Source organism: Filicampus tigris, chromosome 5 (assembly GCF_054856515.1).
Source record: "Filicampus tigris isolate MCC_2025a chromosome 5, RoL_Ftig_1.0, whole genome shotgun sequence".
Taxonomy (NCBI): domain Eukaryota; kingdom Metazoa; phylum Chordata; class Actinopteri; order Syngnathiformes; family Syngnathidae; genus Filicampus; species Filicampus tigris.
Window position 1 is genome coordinate 9476553 of NC_141221.1, and position 12967 is coordinate 9489519.

The 12967-nt window shown below is 37.9% G+C and overlaps 1 protein-coding gene across 2 annotated transcripts in view; it reads right to left on the reverse strand.

Moving 5' to 3' along the window:
- The window catches only part of kntc1 (kinetochore associated 1), a 35966-nt gene extending 23348 nt beyond the window's left edge, over nucleotides 1-12618 (reverse strand). For both annotated transcript variants that reach the window (XM_086031431.1, XM_086031432.1), the window contains exons 1-25: nucleotides 12489-12618; nucleotides 12175-12321; nucleotides 11319-11439; nucleotides 10891-11006; nucleotides 10349-10427; nucleotides 9290-9367; nucleotides 9174-9208; nucleotides 8988-9098; nucleotides 8000-8093; nucleotides 7789-7841; nucleotides 7290-7405; nucleotides 7011-7065; nucleotides 6841-6939; nucleotides 6454-6497; nucleotides 6295-6357; nucleotides 6109-6184; nucleotides 5256-5381; nucleotides 4124-4290; nucleotides 3898-4009; nucleotides 2557-2700; nucleotides 2336-2392; nucleotides 2182-2253; nucleotides 1065-1184; nucleotides 762-905; nucleotides 577-672 (exon numbers count right to left, since the gene is read on the reverse strand). In XM_086031431.1, the coding sequence (XP_085887557.1) occupies nucleotides 577-672; nucleotides 762-905; nucleotides 1065-1184; nucleotides 2182-2253; nucleotides 2336-2392; nucleotides 2557-2700; nucleotides 3898-4009; nucleotides 4124-4290; nucleotides 5256-5381; nucleotides 6109-6184; nucleotides 6295-6357; nucleotides 6454-6497; nucleotides 6841-6939; nucleotides 7011-7065; nucleotides 7290-7405; nucleotides 7789-7841; nucleotides 8000-8093; nucleotides 8988-9098; nucleotides 9174-9208; nucleotides 9290-9367; nucleotides 10349-10427; nucleotides 10891-11006; nucleotides 11319-11439; nucleotides 12175-12303 (2307 nt within the window). In that variant the 5' untranslated portion in view covers nucleotides 12304-12321; nucleotides 12489-12618. The remainder of the gene's footprint in view (nucleotides 1-576; nucleotides 673-761; nucleotides 906-1064; nucleotides 1185-2181; nucleotides 2254-2335; nucleotides 2393-2556; nucleotides 2701-3897; nucleotides 4010-4123; nucleotides 4291-5255; nucleotides 5382-6108; nucleotides 6185-6294; nucleotides 6358-6453; nucleotides 6498-6840; nucleotides 6940-7010; nucleotides 7066-7289; nucleotides 7406-7788; nucleotides 7842-7999; nucleotides 8094-8987; nucleotides 9099-9173; nucleotides 9209-9289; nucleotides 9368-10348; nucleotides 10428-10890; nucleotides 11007-11318; nucleotides 11440-12174; nucleotides 12322-12488) is intronic.
- Nucleotides 12619-12967: the final 349 nt, after the last annotated feature.

The following is a 12967-nucleotide window of genomic DNA, read 5'->3' on the forward strand; positions in this document are numbered from 1 at the left end:
ATTAGATTATTAGCAGCTTCTAAAAAATATTCAACGTTTCTTTTTAAAAAGGCATCGGCCATTTCCTAAAGAGAACACAAGGTATTTGACGTTGCACTTACCTTTTAAAAATAAATAAATACATAATAATATGAACTTTTATATATTATTAAATATCTACTTTATTGCATTTATTATTTAGTTTATTTCAGAATGTTTCAGATATTGGAGAATTTAATGCCAGCAGTTTTTGTTTCATTTGATTGATCCAATGTGAATCCATCTGTCACCTTAAAACAAAATTGTGACTAACACTACACCACTAATTATAATACTATAAAAATATTGCAATTAGGCATTATTAAAAGTTATGAAAGGAAACCACTGTCAACTTGTTTTAAACAGTATGACAGTTAAGGTTGAAAGACTAATTTAACTATTTAATTACCGGTACATATTGACCTATATAGTTAAAGATTTTATGATGGTGACAGATTGAGCCTGGAACAAATTCATTCTATCTATAAATGACGGTATATTTTTTACATGTTAAAATGTCACTCTGAATGCTGAACTTGCTTGCGTAACGTGACTTACATCCATATCTGCCATGCATCCCAGCACAGCAACTGCCTTGGCCTCCCATGCCGTGAAAAGTGTTGTGGTTTGGGACCTGCAATGTTCTAGCATATCCTAGTATTGTAAAAAAAAAAATAATAATAATAATAATAAAAACACATGACAGTACTTGATATCAGGCTGCATTGTGGTGGTGTTATTACCTTAATGTACTGCAGAAGCAGCTCATCCAAAGGAATGCCATGCTCCTCAGCATAAGGCAGGATGTTGTTTTCCACTGTTGTGGCAACCAGCTCCGGAGCTGCCACTTGATCCAGCATGAGGAACGCAACACTACGTACCTTTCCCTGATAGTTATATTCGATACAATCCCAAATTTACACAAGGAGACATCATTTTATGGGAATAAAGTAATGCAGCAGACTAAATGCTATTCAGAAGGCAGGTAACTGTGCCCCCCATGGTGTGAGCAGAACATCATTATAATTGGCGTATCAAACACAAACCTTCTCAAAGAGCGAAAGGGAAAGCCTGCAGTTGTATTTCGTGTGAAGGTCCAGCAGCTGACGCAGGTTTGACACCAGGGTCCTGAGGTTCTCCACTTCTTCTGAGCCGTAAATGTCATCCTGAGAAAAGTAACGCAAAGGACAGATGATGTGGTGATGTGTACATTTGGTTTAGAGCAGGGGTGGGCAATGTACGGTCACTCCATTCTTTAATCTAGCCCCCCCAAGCGCTTACTTTACAAAGGGGCAGAGCCCTTTCATTGATTTAGCAAATTTATGGTAAATAAAATGAAAATATTAGAAAACTAAACAGTTTGACATTTGCATTTTATATTCATTGCATTTTAAATGTTCAATTTATTGTACATTTTAAAAAATGCTTTACATGAACTGTACATTGAATATTTGGAAATTATAATAATATTATAATTTTTTTTAAAATATGAAATAAAATAATATTTTGCCAAGAAAATATTAGTCAAATAAACAAATACACAATATTATATAATAATATATACATAATATAATATATACTGTACATTAAATACTTGGTCAATTAATTATAATTAAATTACCTTTAAATAATACAATAAAATGATCATTAATTATTTTATTTTTTTAAAAAGATTGATGTACTTATTTAGTTTGTTAATTTACCTTATTTACGAATGGCGTGGCCCATCTGTCTATCTTAAAAATAAAATTTGGCCCTTGTTTGCCACAGTTTTCCCACCCTAGTCTAAGGCTAGGTTCACACCACAGGCAAATGTGACTTTCGGCCAAGATCGGTTCATTTTTTTGGTACAGCAATGACGTGACGTCATTTTACCCCCAAATACTGTATTTCTACCTCCTACTGAATCAGTCCACTGTATAAATGCCCCAACACACCGGACCACATTTACTTCCTTAAACACTACGTTGTGAGTGATGTCGTCTCTTCTTCTGCACATGCGGGCCAATTTGGGAAGACACATGTTCACACACCAGAGAGACCGAGGACGTATTTATAATGTCATGTAAACATTTACACACACACACACACACACAAAAAAAGAAAAAAAATCGGAGTGTGAATTTAGCCTAAGGTGCTGGGAAAGTGTAAAAAAAATCTCACCGATTTCATCCATGACCATAAAGATGGCAGTCCGAGCTCTGCCAAGGCCAATCCATTCTGTGGCCAAGTCCCCTGAAAAGAACTTTTTTTTTAAATTCCAAACTTCAAGTGTGAAATTGCAGAGGAAACTTCCTTTCCTCTTCCGTTCCGCTACCTTTTCCATAAACTCCAGATTACGTGCCCTCTGCTCAAACCATTTCGCCAGGATTTTCTGAAGGCAAGAGAAAAAATGTTCTATTTCATCCCTGCAGACCACCAGGGGCAGTGTTTTAACTTTTAAGCATTGGTCATTCAGGAGCCGTCGAACCGTAGTTACACTCATAACTTTGGTTTTAGCTCTAGTTTTTTTCCCTCTTTTCTGTGTGAGAATACTACCTGTCCTGGTGGAAGCACTCTCCGGACAAACGGAAGAAACACAGTCTTAAACCACGGACAGAGGTCCCGGGATGGCAGATCCTCTGGAATGGCATCCAGGACAGATTCAAGATTGCTCTCATCAAAATTGCCTGCAATCTGTCCCTTTAAAAAAAAAAAAAAAACAGCAACAACAATTTCACCCTTTGCAGGAATACCTTGTCTGATTTATTGGTCATATTCCTTCAATTGACACCATGCACTAATTAATTAGTCTGACTTTATACAGTATCTCAAAAATGTACAGGTTAATTCCTGTAAATCTGCCTTTTTTTAACTATACAAGGTTAATCTCGATTGAATACAACTTTATTTTTGCAAGATTAATGTTTTAGTCAAAACTAATAAGACTTTCTTATCCCAATTACTTCATTCTCAAAAGACTGAGACTTTTTCAAAACTATGCAACCTTTTAACTCATTTGATGCCTAAATCGTTCCTATAATCTAGTAGTACACCCCCAACATCGAGTTAACTCGAGAAATTCGTTTTTTGTGTGCATTTGATGCCCAAGGCTCTGATGCAATTAATCACAGTTTCAGGCTTGAGAAGCGTTGTAATGACGTGCAATCGCCAGCAGATGTCACCAGTGTCGTTTATCAGACCATTGCCAGTATGCAGCAAAATGATCATACATTTTTTGCAACATGCTATGTTCTACTGCAGATTACTTAAGAATGACAAATGCTAGAAATGAACTTTTTTTTCTTATGAAAGAAGAGAGTCAAATCTTTCTTTTGGTAGGTCCCATGTCTACAGTATATAGTCATAAAACACAATATTCAGTGGGCCTTCAGAGGTGGGTCAAAATCCTCGAAACTGGCTGGCACTGAGGAGTTTAGCTGCGTTGCGAATGGCTGGCATTGAATGAGTTAAAGAACTTTTTAATCTAGATTTACCCCCAAAATATTTTTTTTCTAGAGATACAAGACAATATCAAATTTATCATAAAACTTTGACTCCCAAAACAGTACATTTTCCCTGAAAATATCGTTGTATATTTTGTTCTCAATATAATGTTTAATATAAAAAATACATGCTTGTTAATCATAGGATTACAAATTTTTCACCTAAATATACAACTTTTATTTTTTTAATTCACAACTTTTTTCTCTAGGTTAGCTGTTTCTCTCTTTTTTTAACCTTTTCAAATTATCTAAAAATATACAACTTTATGCTGACAAATTTACAATATTTTGCTCACACATTTTAATCCCCAAGCACATTTTTAAAACTATATGATTTTCTGTCTTGTGGGAAAAATAAATAACTTCCAAATCTGCTCATTTTGTTTTCCATTACCTCATATTTCAGCCAAAGGAGTTGAGCGCCCCGCAGGTCTCCATCTCTCAGGTGGCTCAGAATGCCTCCTAACATGTCCGTGCTGTTCAAGAACTCAATCCAGGCGATGCCACTGCGTTTAAAAGAAACGTACAACAATCACTGCAAATACAGTACAGTACCTTAAAGGGGAAGTTAACCCAAACATATTTTTCCAAGAATATATATACAAAACGCAGGAATGTACTTGAATTTGTCCTGGCCATGAAGGCTGCAGAACGTCGCTAGTCTGGCTAAGGCCTCATGGATCTGCAAAGATGAGGAACGCGTGGCGGCGTGGCTCAGCATCTTCTCCGCTGTGTCGAAGGTCGGCCATGGCGCCTTGATGCAGTAATCCACTACAAATTTCTCATCCTGGACCACATGTAAGCAATGGGGAGAAATAATCAAGTACTAAAAATACTTTGTTACTGTACTACTTTTTTTTTTCCCTTCGGGTATCTGTACTTTACTCAAGGATTTATTTTTCTGATGAATTATCACTCATACTAGATTTGAAAACCTTCACTTTCTACTATAAGGGTGCTGCTCAACTCTTAATCAGAATATGTAGGAGGGAGCATATCGCTGGCGTCGGCCCAAAACCTCATAAATCACATTTTGGTGAATTTCATATTTTTTCAAATATCTATCCTATTGGTCAGTCCACACACATGGGTGTTATTTTTACACATTGACCAAGCGTTGATAAAGCCTTGAAAATGGTTTGCTCTCTTTCACGATGCAATGCTAATGTATGAGCAAACCTTTTTGGGGTCTCCTGAGAAGTGACTATTTCGGAGGTTCAAGGTTTTAGCCCGACGCCAGCAATATCCTATTACTATCCTATACTGGCCTTCCTTTACAAACTGCATGTGCACCTCAGAGGAGGTACTCAGGTCTCAGCGGAAGCTCAGAGGGTAAATTTGTTCTGTTGCTAGACCCACACTCCCTATACATTAGACAAGCCCCCTTACTGTACATGTTTAAAACTTGTCTTAAAATCCATGTTTATTATTTGTCTTTCTACTCAGCATGAGACTCTGCACTTTTTACAGGTTTCATTATGTTTATTGATGTTTGATTGTTTTTATCTTTTGTTTGTTTGAACTATTTTGTGTGCATTTTATGTTGCTGTGCCACACGTACTGGAAATAAGTGACAGTAAGTATCCATTTAAATTTTCTTTTACTTAAGTAGAGGAGTTCAATCAAGTACAAGTGTCTGAGTGACTTGTGACTGACTAGCCTCTTCATGTACAAAAAGATGATCAGCCCTGTTGAAGGACTTTGTTTGTGTTGTATTTTTTCATCTGTTTGACTCGACTCAACGGCACTCACAGCTATTTTCTTCAGGTTAATTTTGGCCTCCTCCACAAGTTCAGCCCATACGTCTTGTCCGTGGCCCCCCACCGACGCCGAGGCCAGCTGCTCCAGTACGAAAGCTAGCTTGACCTTGTAAACCAGCTGTACAAAAAACAGCATTTTCAATCAGAGCAGTGTTTCGCCAACCCTTATTGAGCCAAGGCACATATTATTACATAAGAAAACATATTACGGTACACCACCAAACCAAAATGTCACAAAAGGTTGTTTGGACTTGACAAATACCAAAAGACAAGGTATTGTATTGTACTATATATGAATTAAGCAGCAAAATCTAGCCATCTCAGGGGCCAGCCATTTTGTCATTTCTGTCAACTGAAAATGACATCACACTTGCTCAGGGCTCAGATAACGACCAATCACGGTTCAGCTTCAGAAAACAGGTGAGCCGTGATTGGTCGTTACCTGAGCCCTGAGCAACCGTGATGTCACTTTCAGTCGACAGAAGTGACAAAATGGCCGCCCCCCAGCGATGGCTAAAAACGGGTGGATTAACTCTTATTCCACAAACGCAATTATCAGAATGCCTCGGTTCAACTATTGGGTCTGCATAGAACATATTCTTGAAAAAAATATGTTTGGGTTAATTTCCTCTTCAAATAAAGTATTTAGATAAGAAAATCAATCCTCTTATGTTAAGGGTATTGATTAAAATTTCAATTAAATAATGGGACAGAAAAATCAAGGGATTTTTTCTACAATAAATAAAATGTGCAATTAACTATGAAAATGTGATTAATCACACTTAAATGTTTTAATCGCTTGACAGCACTAGTGTGTGTATATATATATCTACATACATACACACCTCTAAATCCAATTCAAATAGAGCGGCAAACTTTTCAGCCTCTTCAAATCTGTGTTTGTAGAGAAGTCTGCTCAGCCTGGTGGAAGAGAAGCCAAAGTGAGCCACAATCAAATTCATGAATGGTAAAATATGGCATGGCGGTAACCAACAAAAACAAAAACAAAACAAAAAACATTTTTCGCCGACCTGTTATCAGGCAAAGTCTCTGTCAGGCAGCGGATGATAATGGAGGAAACACATTCGCCTCGACTGCTCCAGCCACAACAGAGGAAACGTACAGTATGAAGTAGCAGTGGCAACAGTATTGGCTAGTGAATATCATGCTGGCTCACGAGAAACCATTACCTTCCTGAAGTGGTATTAACCCCCTCCACGAAATAAATATTGTCCTGAAACAGAAGACATAACGTATTGACAAGTGCAGATATGAGAAGTCTTTTTTGGTGAACCCTACTCCAAAAGAAGGAGCAGCCTTAACAAAAAGATAAAAACATACACAGGAAGTTATGTGAAGCAGAAGGACTCCAGCCCTGTCCCAATGCTTTTTGTCTAGCACGCGACATCATGGCCTACATAATTTATTACTTTAAAAATGAATAAATAAATAAATAAATAAATAAATAACATTGGCTGTATAGACAGTTTCATAAAGTCATATATATGACAGTGGGTCACATTAATTACACAATGAATTTACGATGTGAAAATGGTTTCAAAATTGCGATCCATCACCATGCTTATTTTTATCTGGACCAGGCAGGACACTGAGAAGACATCCAGGCAGTAGCAAACTGTCATCGAGGGCAAACATCGAATCCTTAGTGAGTTGATCTAAAAATATAAATAAACACATTTTCAAATTGAGCAACGCAAAGGCTTGAACGTTGAACTGACGCCGCTACCTGACTCTTGTCTTGTTTCTCCAGGGTGATCATCTTCACACTTCCTTGCTCTTGACTGCAATCATCAGCAGTGGGTTAACGTGGCCACCATAGGAGGGAAAAAAAAAAAGTTAATGTTATTGGGCTTTTGAGTGAAGTTTTAGGATGACCCTAAAATTCACTAGAACCTTTAAGTTAACTTAATTTGACTGAAAAAAACTTTCAATGTTCAGGGACCTGCAACCCACAGTTTTGGCCAGTTGTGTTTGATGGATTTTAAAGCTACGGTATCACACTTACCCTTCTACCAAGGCCGCAGAGCCACATTCTGTGATTATTTCAAAGTCGAGAAGCGCAGCATTCGGCCAGATGTGAACCATGACCAGGAAATGCACATCCCAAAGACTCAGAACCTCCTGTAAAAAAAAAAAAAAAAACGAAGTAAGGCAACGATAATCAAAGGTGACACACATTTTTTCCAATTTAAAGCAGTTCTTATGTGTCTAAATAACACATCTATGACAAACTCAAAATTAGTTTGACTGAACTTCAAGTGGGAGTGGCAATGAACTGCTAGAAGCGTCTTTTTTTTGAAGAACTTTTCATCTGCCAAACTGCTGCTTGTTATGAAGTTAGCTGCCTCCAAAGGTAGCACAAAAAATTTTGCTCTCAAGACAAGACAAACATTTAAAGTAATTAATTTTTTTTGCACACTAGATAAGGTGGGAAGGCACTCCACAGACCCCGCTATTAATATATAGTATGTAATAGTAATATATATGTATGCCAGTCATCTCACCTCCGTGTCAAGAATGTACAGAAAATTTCCCATCACCACCATTTTCTTCACACCTTAAAAGTGGGAAAAACAGATTTTTTTATTTTTAAATGAATACCTTTTATTATGAGTTCTACAACAACAATACAGCACATCTGGGCACTTTACATCTTTGTCAAATTGGTCTAGATAGAATGTCAAAGTTTCATGTCATTATTGCATTTTTCCTCACCTGCTATCAAACTATTGTGCAAGGAGCGAGTGAGACACATCTTGGACTGATGAGTGTCGACGGTCCAATGAGTAATTGCGTGCTCCTCGTTTCCCTGTCGAGTTCCAACAAATTTGAGAGGTGACATATTGGACGAGCCCGCCGGAAGCCTATTAGCCCGCAAGCTAGCTTGTAGTTAGTGCCTCTTGTCACAGCCCACTTTAAATGGATATATTTTCGAGACTCAAACATGTAGTGATGTGTCGGCATATGCTGGATGTTGACTGACAGTTGAAAGTTGAGCGAGGCGTGTTTTCAGTGCATTCGGCAAACTCACACACAGCATTTACCAGAACACCTCGATTTTTCACGATTGTATATGGCATACTGGGTCATTTCATGCCAAATCATCTACAAAATGATTGAATTGATTTTAATGAAACTTTGTGTACTTGGTAATGATGGCACAACACTAAACCTACCCTCAGACTTTCAATGAATATTCAACTTTCAATTAATATTTGAGGTATGGCAAGTTTGACTCATTATTGCTGCCAAACCCAAAAAAATACATCATGAATCTTTGATAAGTTTTAAAGAACATGTGAGAGACTATATTTCATGAAACACTTTGTAAATGTCACGTGATCCACAAGGTCAATTTCAAGGTCAAATTAGAGCTCAAAAGGTAAAGTAACAAAAATATGCACCAATCTTTTAAATGACTGCAGGTTTGGAATTCTTGTTGAATTCCTTTTCCCACAATACTTATTTTCCTGAGCTATAAGGGTTTAAAGGTCGATGTTTGCCTAAAATTTCAAAATTCAGCAGGCCATAGCTACCAACCCCCTGCTCCAACTGACCTAAAATTTGAAATTTAGTGTTGTTCCATCATTATCAACAAGTACAGCAAGTTTCATTGAAAACAAAATCTGCTTGGTTTAACCCACTGGGTGATTTGGCATGGAACTGTACTGAAAGATCACAAATGTATGAAAGGAGCACTCACCCCGATTAATAACTGGATTTCATTGGCCAAAGTAAAGGCGACTGCGTTGCTGCAGCCTTGGTTGTGGTACATCTCGGTGGAGCAGAAGTCTATCTTGATGACACTCTGGACCTGCATCCACCCCCAAAAAGTTGTTTTCACTTAAATAATTTACAATCGCATGTAAATAAAAACACCTTTACTCACCGCTTTTAAAGTGGCCATTTCCATATTTTCAATGGCTAGGACAAAAAAAGAAAAAAAGTCTTATATGAGACTGAAAGAGAGACTGAGTTTGATATTATAAAAATTGCTATATATACCTGTTTTGATTCTGACCAAATTAAGGTTGGTGATGTGGAAGAAGCCATCCTTTATGATAAGAAACACATGGTACAGGCCTGTAGAAAAAAACAAATCAAAAGTTTGTTTGGTGTTGGGCTTAATTGCTGTGAAGAAACAGACAGGATAAAAAAGAAAAACATCTTTTAATTTCTATCCCTTTATGCCAAAACAGGACATTATTTCAAAATGACAGAGCAGTGGGAATAGTGGGATAAGCTCCAGCACTCCCCACAACCCTTGTGAGGATAAGCGGTGTAGATAATGGATGGATGAAGATAATCAGTCCGCTTTTATGCAGGACTACAGAAATCTGAGAATATTTACTGACAAGAGGCTGAAATTAGGAGAATTTTGACCATTTTAAATTACACAAGTTTTCTAAATGATTAGTCCATTATCAAAAATAATTATCGATTAATATGATCATCACTTAGTTGTGAATTAATCTACTTATCGTTACACGTCTATCAGATTCATTTGCACATTACCTTGCGTATGACAAGAAAGGGGCAATAACAGAGTCAATCGCGTTGCACATTGTCAAAGACGACTTGCCAAAGCAGGGATTTATCCTCATGGTGGAAATATTTGACCCGTGGTATTGTGCGTTCAAGCCACAAAAATGTCGCCATGGTTACCTAGCTAAATGTTCATTTATTAAGTATCATGTGTACAATATGTTTTGACAAAAGGTCCATTTTCAAAGAGGAACCAATCTTTTTCATATCATCTGTGAGGAAAAAAAAATATTTGGATGGGGAAAAAAAACTGAAAGTGTGTTTGGTATCATGAAAAACAGCAAATCCCGCAAGGGTTATAAAAAAAACAATTAAAAAAAAACATTATTGTGAAAAACAGCATTGGAATTTACTTTTTCTGTGTGGAAAGTGGAAAAAAAAAAGATTTTTGTGAGAGAAAAAAATATTTAAAAGTCTATTTTAAACCGTGTCGCCCAGCCCTAAAACAGTGATCATATACATTGCGGTGGAGATCCAATTTGAGCCCCTTCCCACAGTTTTATGAACCTTGCAATTTACCTTGTGACACCTTGTTTTCCTCTGTGATGACAGCGCGATAAGTTTTCTTGTCGCCGCTGCTTGGGTTAACGACCAAAGCCTTTCCAAAACACAAGACATCAGTGAAAACCAACATTCTGCTTAAAGAAGACATATTTTGCAGTTTTTTTCACAATGTAAAACAGGTCCACGTTATAATCAGAGCTGGGCACTTGACCCTTTTTTGCCGCTCCTTCTGCTTTGTGTGCCTTGGCCACATGGCAGAATGCCGGTATGCAGATTTACATGCAGACGATCACAGCCCCGAGAGTCCACAGTCATCTGCGGTAATATTCGCCGTACTCTCGCAGCGGAAGGCCTGTGCTTATTGTTACATTATCTGTCTACAAGTGTTGCCCTATTGTTTGTGTTCAAATAATTTGTTGTTTAAAGGGTTATAACATATCGACTCCGATGCTAATTCTTAGCACCATTGTATTAGTATACAGGCTGTTAAAAACACCATATGGCCACTTTGAATTCCTAATATTATGCAACAACGTGGAGGAGAAAAAAAGTCATACTTTGGTGAGGATTATTCTCTTTTGTGGAACAAAGATCAAGTGCAGGTTGCCATTTCTTTCGCACACCAGCACAAATTGTCCCTCCAGGCACACATCGATGACGTCCACGTCACTTTCTAGGGAACAGGAAAAAAAATGATATATATATTTTATTTTATATTATATTATATTGAGAAAGCATATTATGAAAAAAAACTATACAAGACCGAAGTGTGTGTTGAAATGAGAACAACTTGGAAGTCAACCAGTATCACAGTACAGGTGTTTGAGGAGGGAGGTACCATAGTGTCAGAAAATGAATTACAAAAGAATAACAGTGTCAAGAACCCTTGTGAAACAAAATAGTCCAGAAAATGACATTCTCTGTTCATTTCATCTTTGCATCTGAAACAAAGAACTGATGTGACTTGTTGTTGTGAATTTCATACCAAAGTGAATCAGCAGCAGAACATTCTGGTAGCTCTGGTCGAAGAGGATGACTGTCTTATCGACAACAAGAACGCTCCAGCTGCTTCCACTGATGGAATAGAGATGAGGGTCTGAATGCATCTGTGAGGGAAAGTAAGATTTGGGGGCCTTGATTATCTCAGCAAAGGTGGCTCAGTGTCTAACCACAGCTAAAATGTTCAATAAGGGGGTCCTCGATTTACGGGCCCATGTGACATTTCAAGATTTCAAGTAACAACGTTTTTATTTTATATTCAATGGTCTACAAGTGTTTTTTTTTTTTTTTGCAATGTTAGCATAAATTTGTGAAGCCATTCCACGTTGCTATAAGAGAGAATTGTTTGATGATGTCACCGACAAGAATTATTTGTGGTGAATTTGTTGTGTGTTGTGCCAGACTATAAAGGAAAAATTGTCCGTCTACAGTAAGTGAACCTCTACTATTAGCGGTTGGTATGTACCACAAATAGTGAAAAACACAGGTAAATAACGCATCTTTTAATTGCCTTTAGGTGCCAAAAGATGGCGGCAAGCACATTTTTGTCGAACTGTTCAACTCAAGTCACTGCACCAAAATATTTCCTTGCCACTAAGATGCCACAAGATTGTGCCAAAGCAATACTTTCATTAATTCGGCCTAATTAGAGTATCAATGACATCCGAACCTCGAATGTTTGTTGGTTCGCTGTACAGTATATGAAACACACAAGTAAGATGGGTTTTTTTCCGCCTATGTCGTGTGGTGTTGGTAACGTCTGCTGGTGATAGCATTGGCAACGTCATCGTCGTAGGACCTGCAAATGGTCGCATATCGGGGACCCCCTGTCCAATATTTACCTCGCTCGAGGACACCTTGACCAGTGTGTCCACCTGGTACAAGCTACTGCCATTCTCCTCTGCCGACACATTGCCAAAGCGGACAGTGCCCGAATCCTCGTTGACCAAAAGCTCCACGTCGTTCCACATCGCCGCTTCTTTGGGAAGCTAACACACAATAAACAGTATAGTTTGTTCGACAATCTCATGTTTCTGCCCTGACAGTTGGAGCTTCAATCTTGGGTAGTTGCTAACTCATAAAGATGTACCGTACGAATAGTAATGATAAAACCATGGCTTTGTAATAAACATATAACATGAATGTCTAGTCTCACCTTTCTTCCGAAATTAAAGCACAATCATAAGCAACAAACAACTGCAACCATCAACTTTAGAAATTGGCGGGCGGTGGCAGTAATCCGAAGGCCTGCTAAATTGCTTCCAAGAATAGTTCTTACAGGTACAATTTCCGCCTGGGACTTATAAACAAAAAAACTTCTAACTGAATGCACACTATAGCCAAAGGTCGATTTACGACTTAATTTATCATTAATGACTCTTATCAAACAATTTGCCTCTGTGGTTCCAATTGATTGCTGAGAGTTGAGAAGAGGTTTTACCTGAAAAACAAAATTCAGGGCAAAAATATTAGTCAGCACTATCAACTGTGCGCATGGGTAGCTCGAAACGAAGATATATAAGCAGCAAGATAGAGACCTCGAATTAAACAAAGCGGCGGGCCACATCGGTAGTAAATGGGCGAGCGTACCTTGAAACATATAAATGTATAGCGGCAAGGACTGCTGAAGCAGCG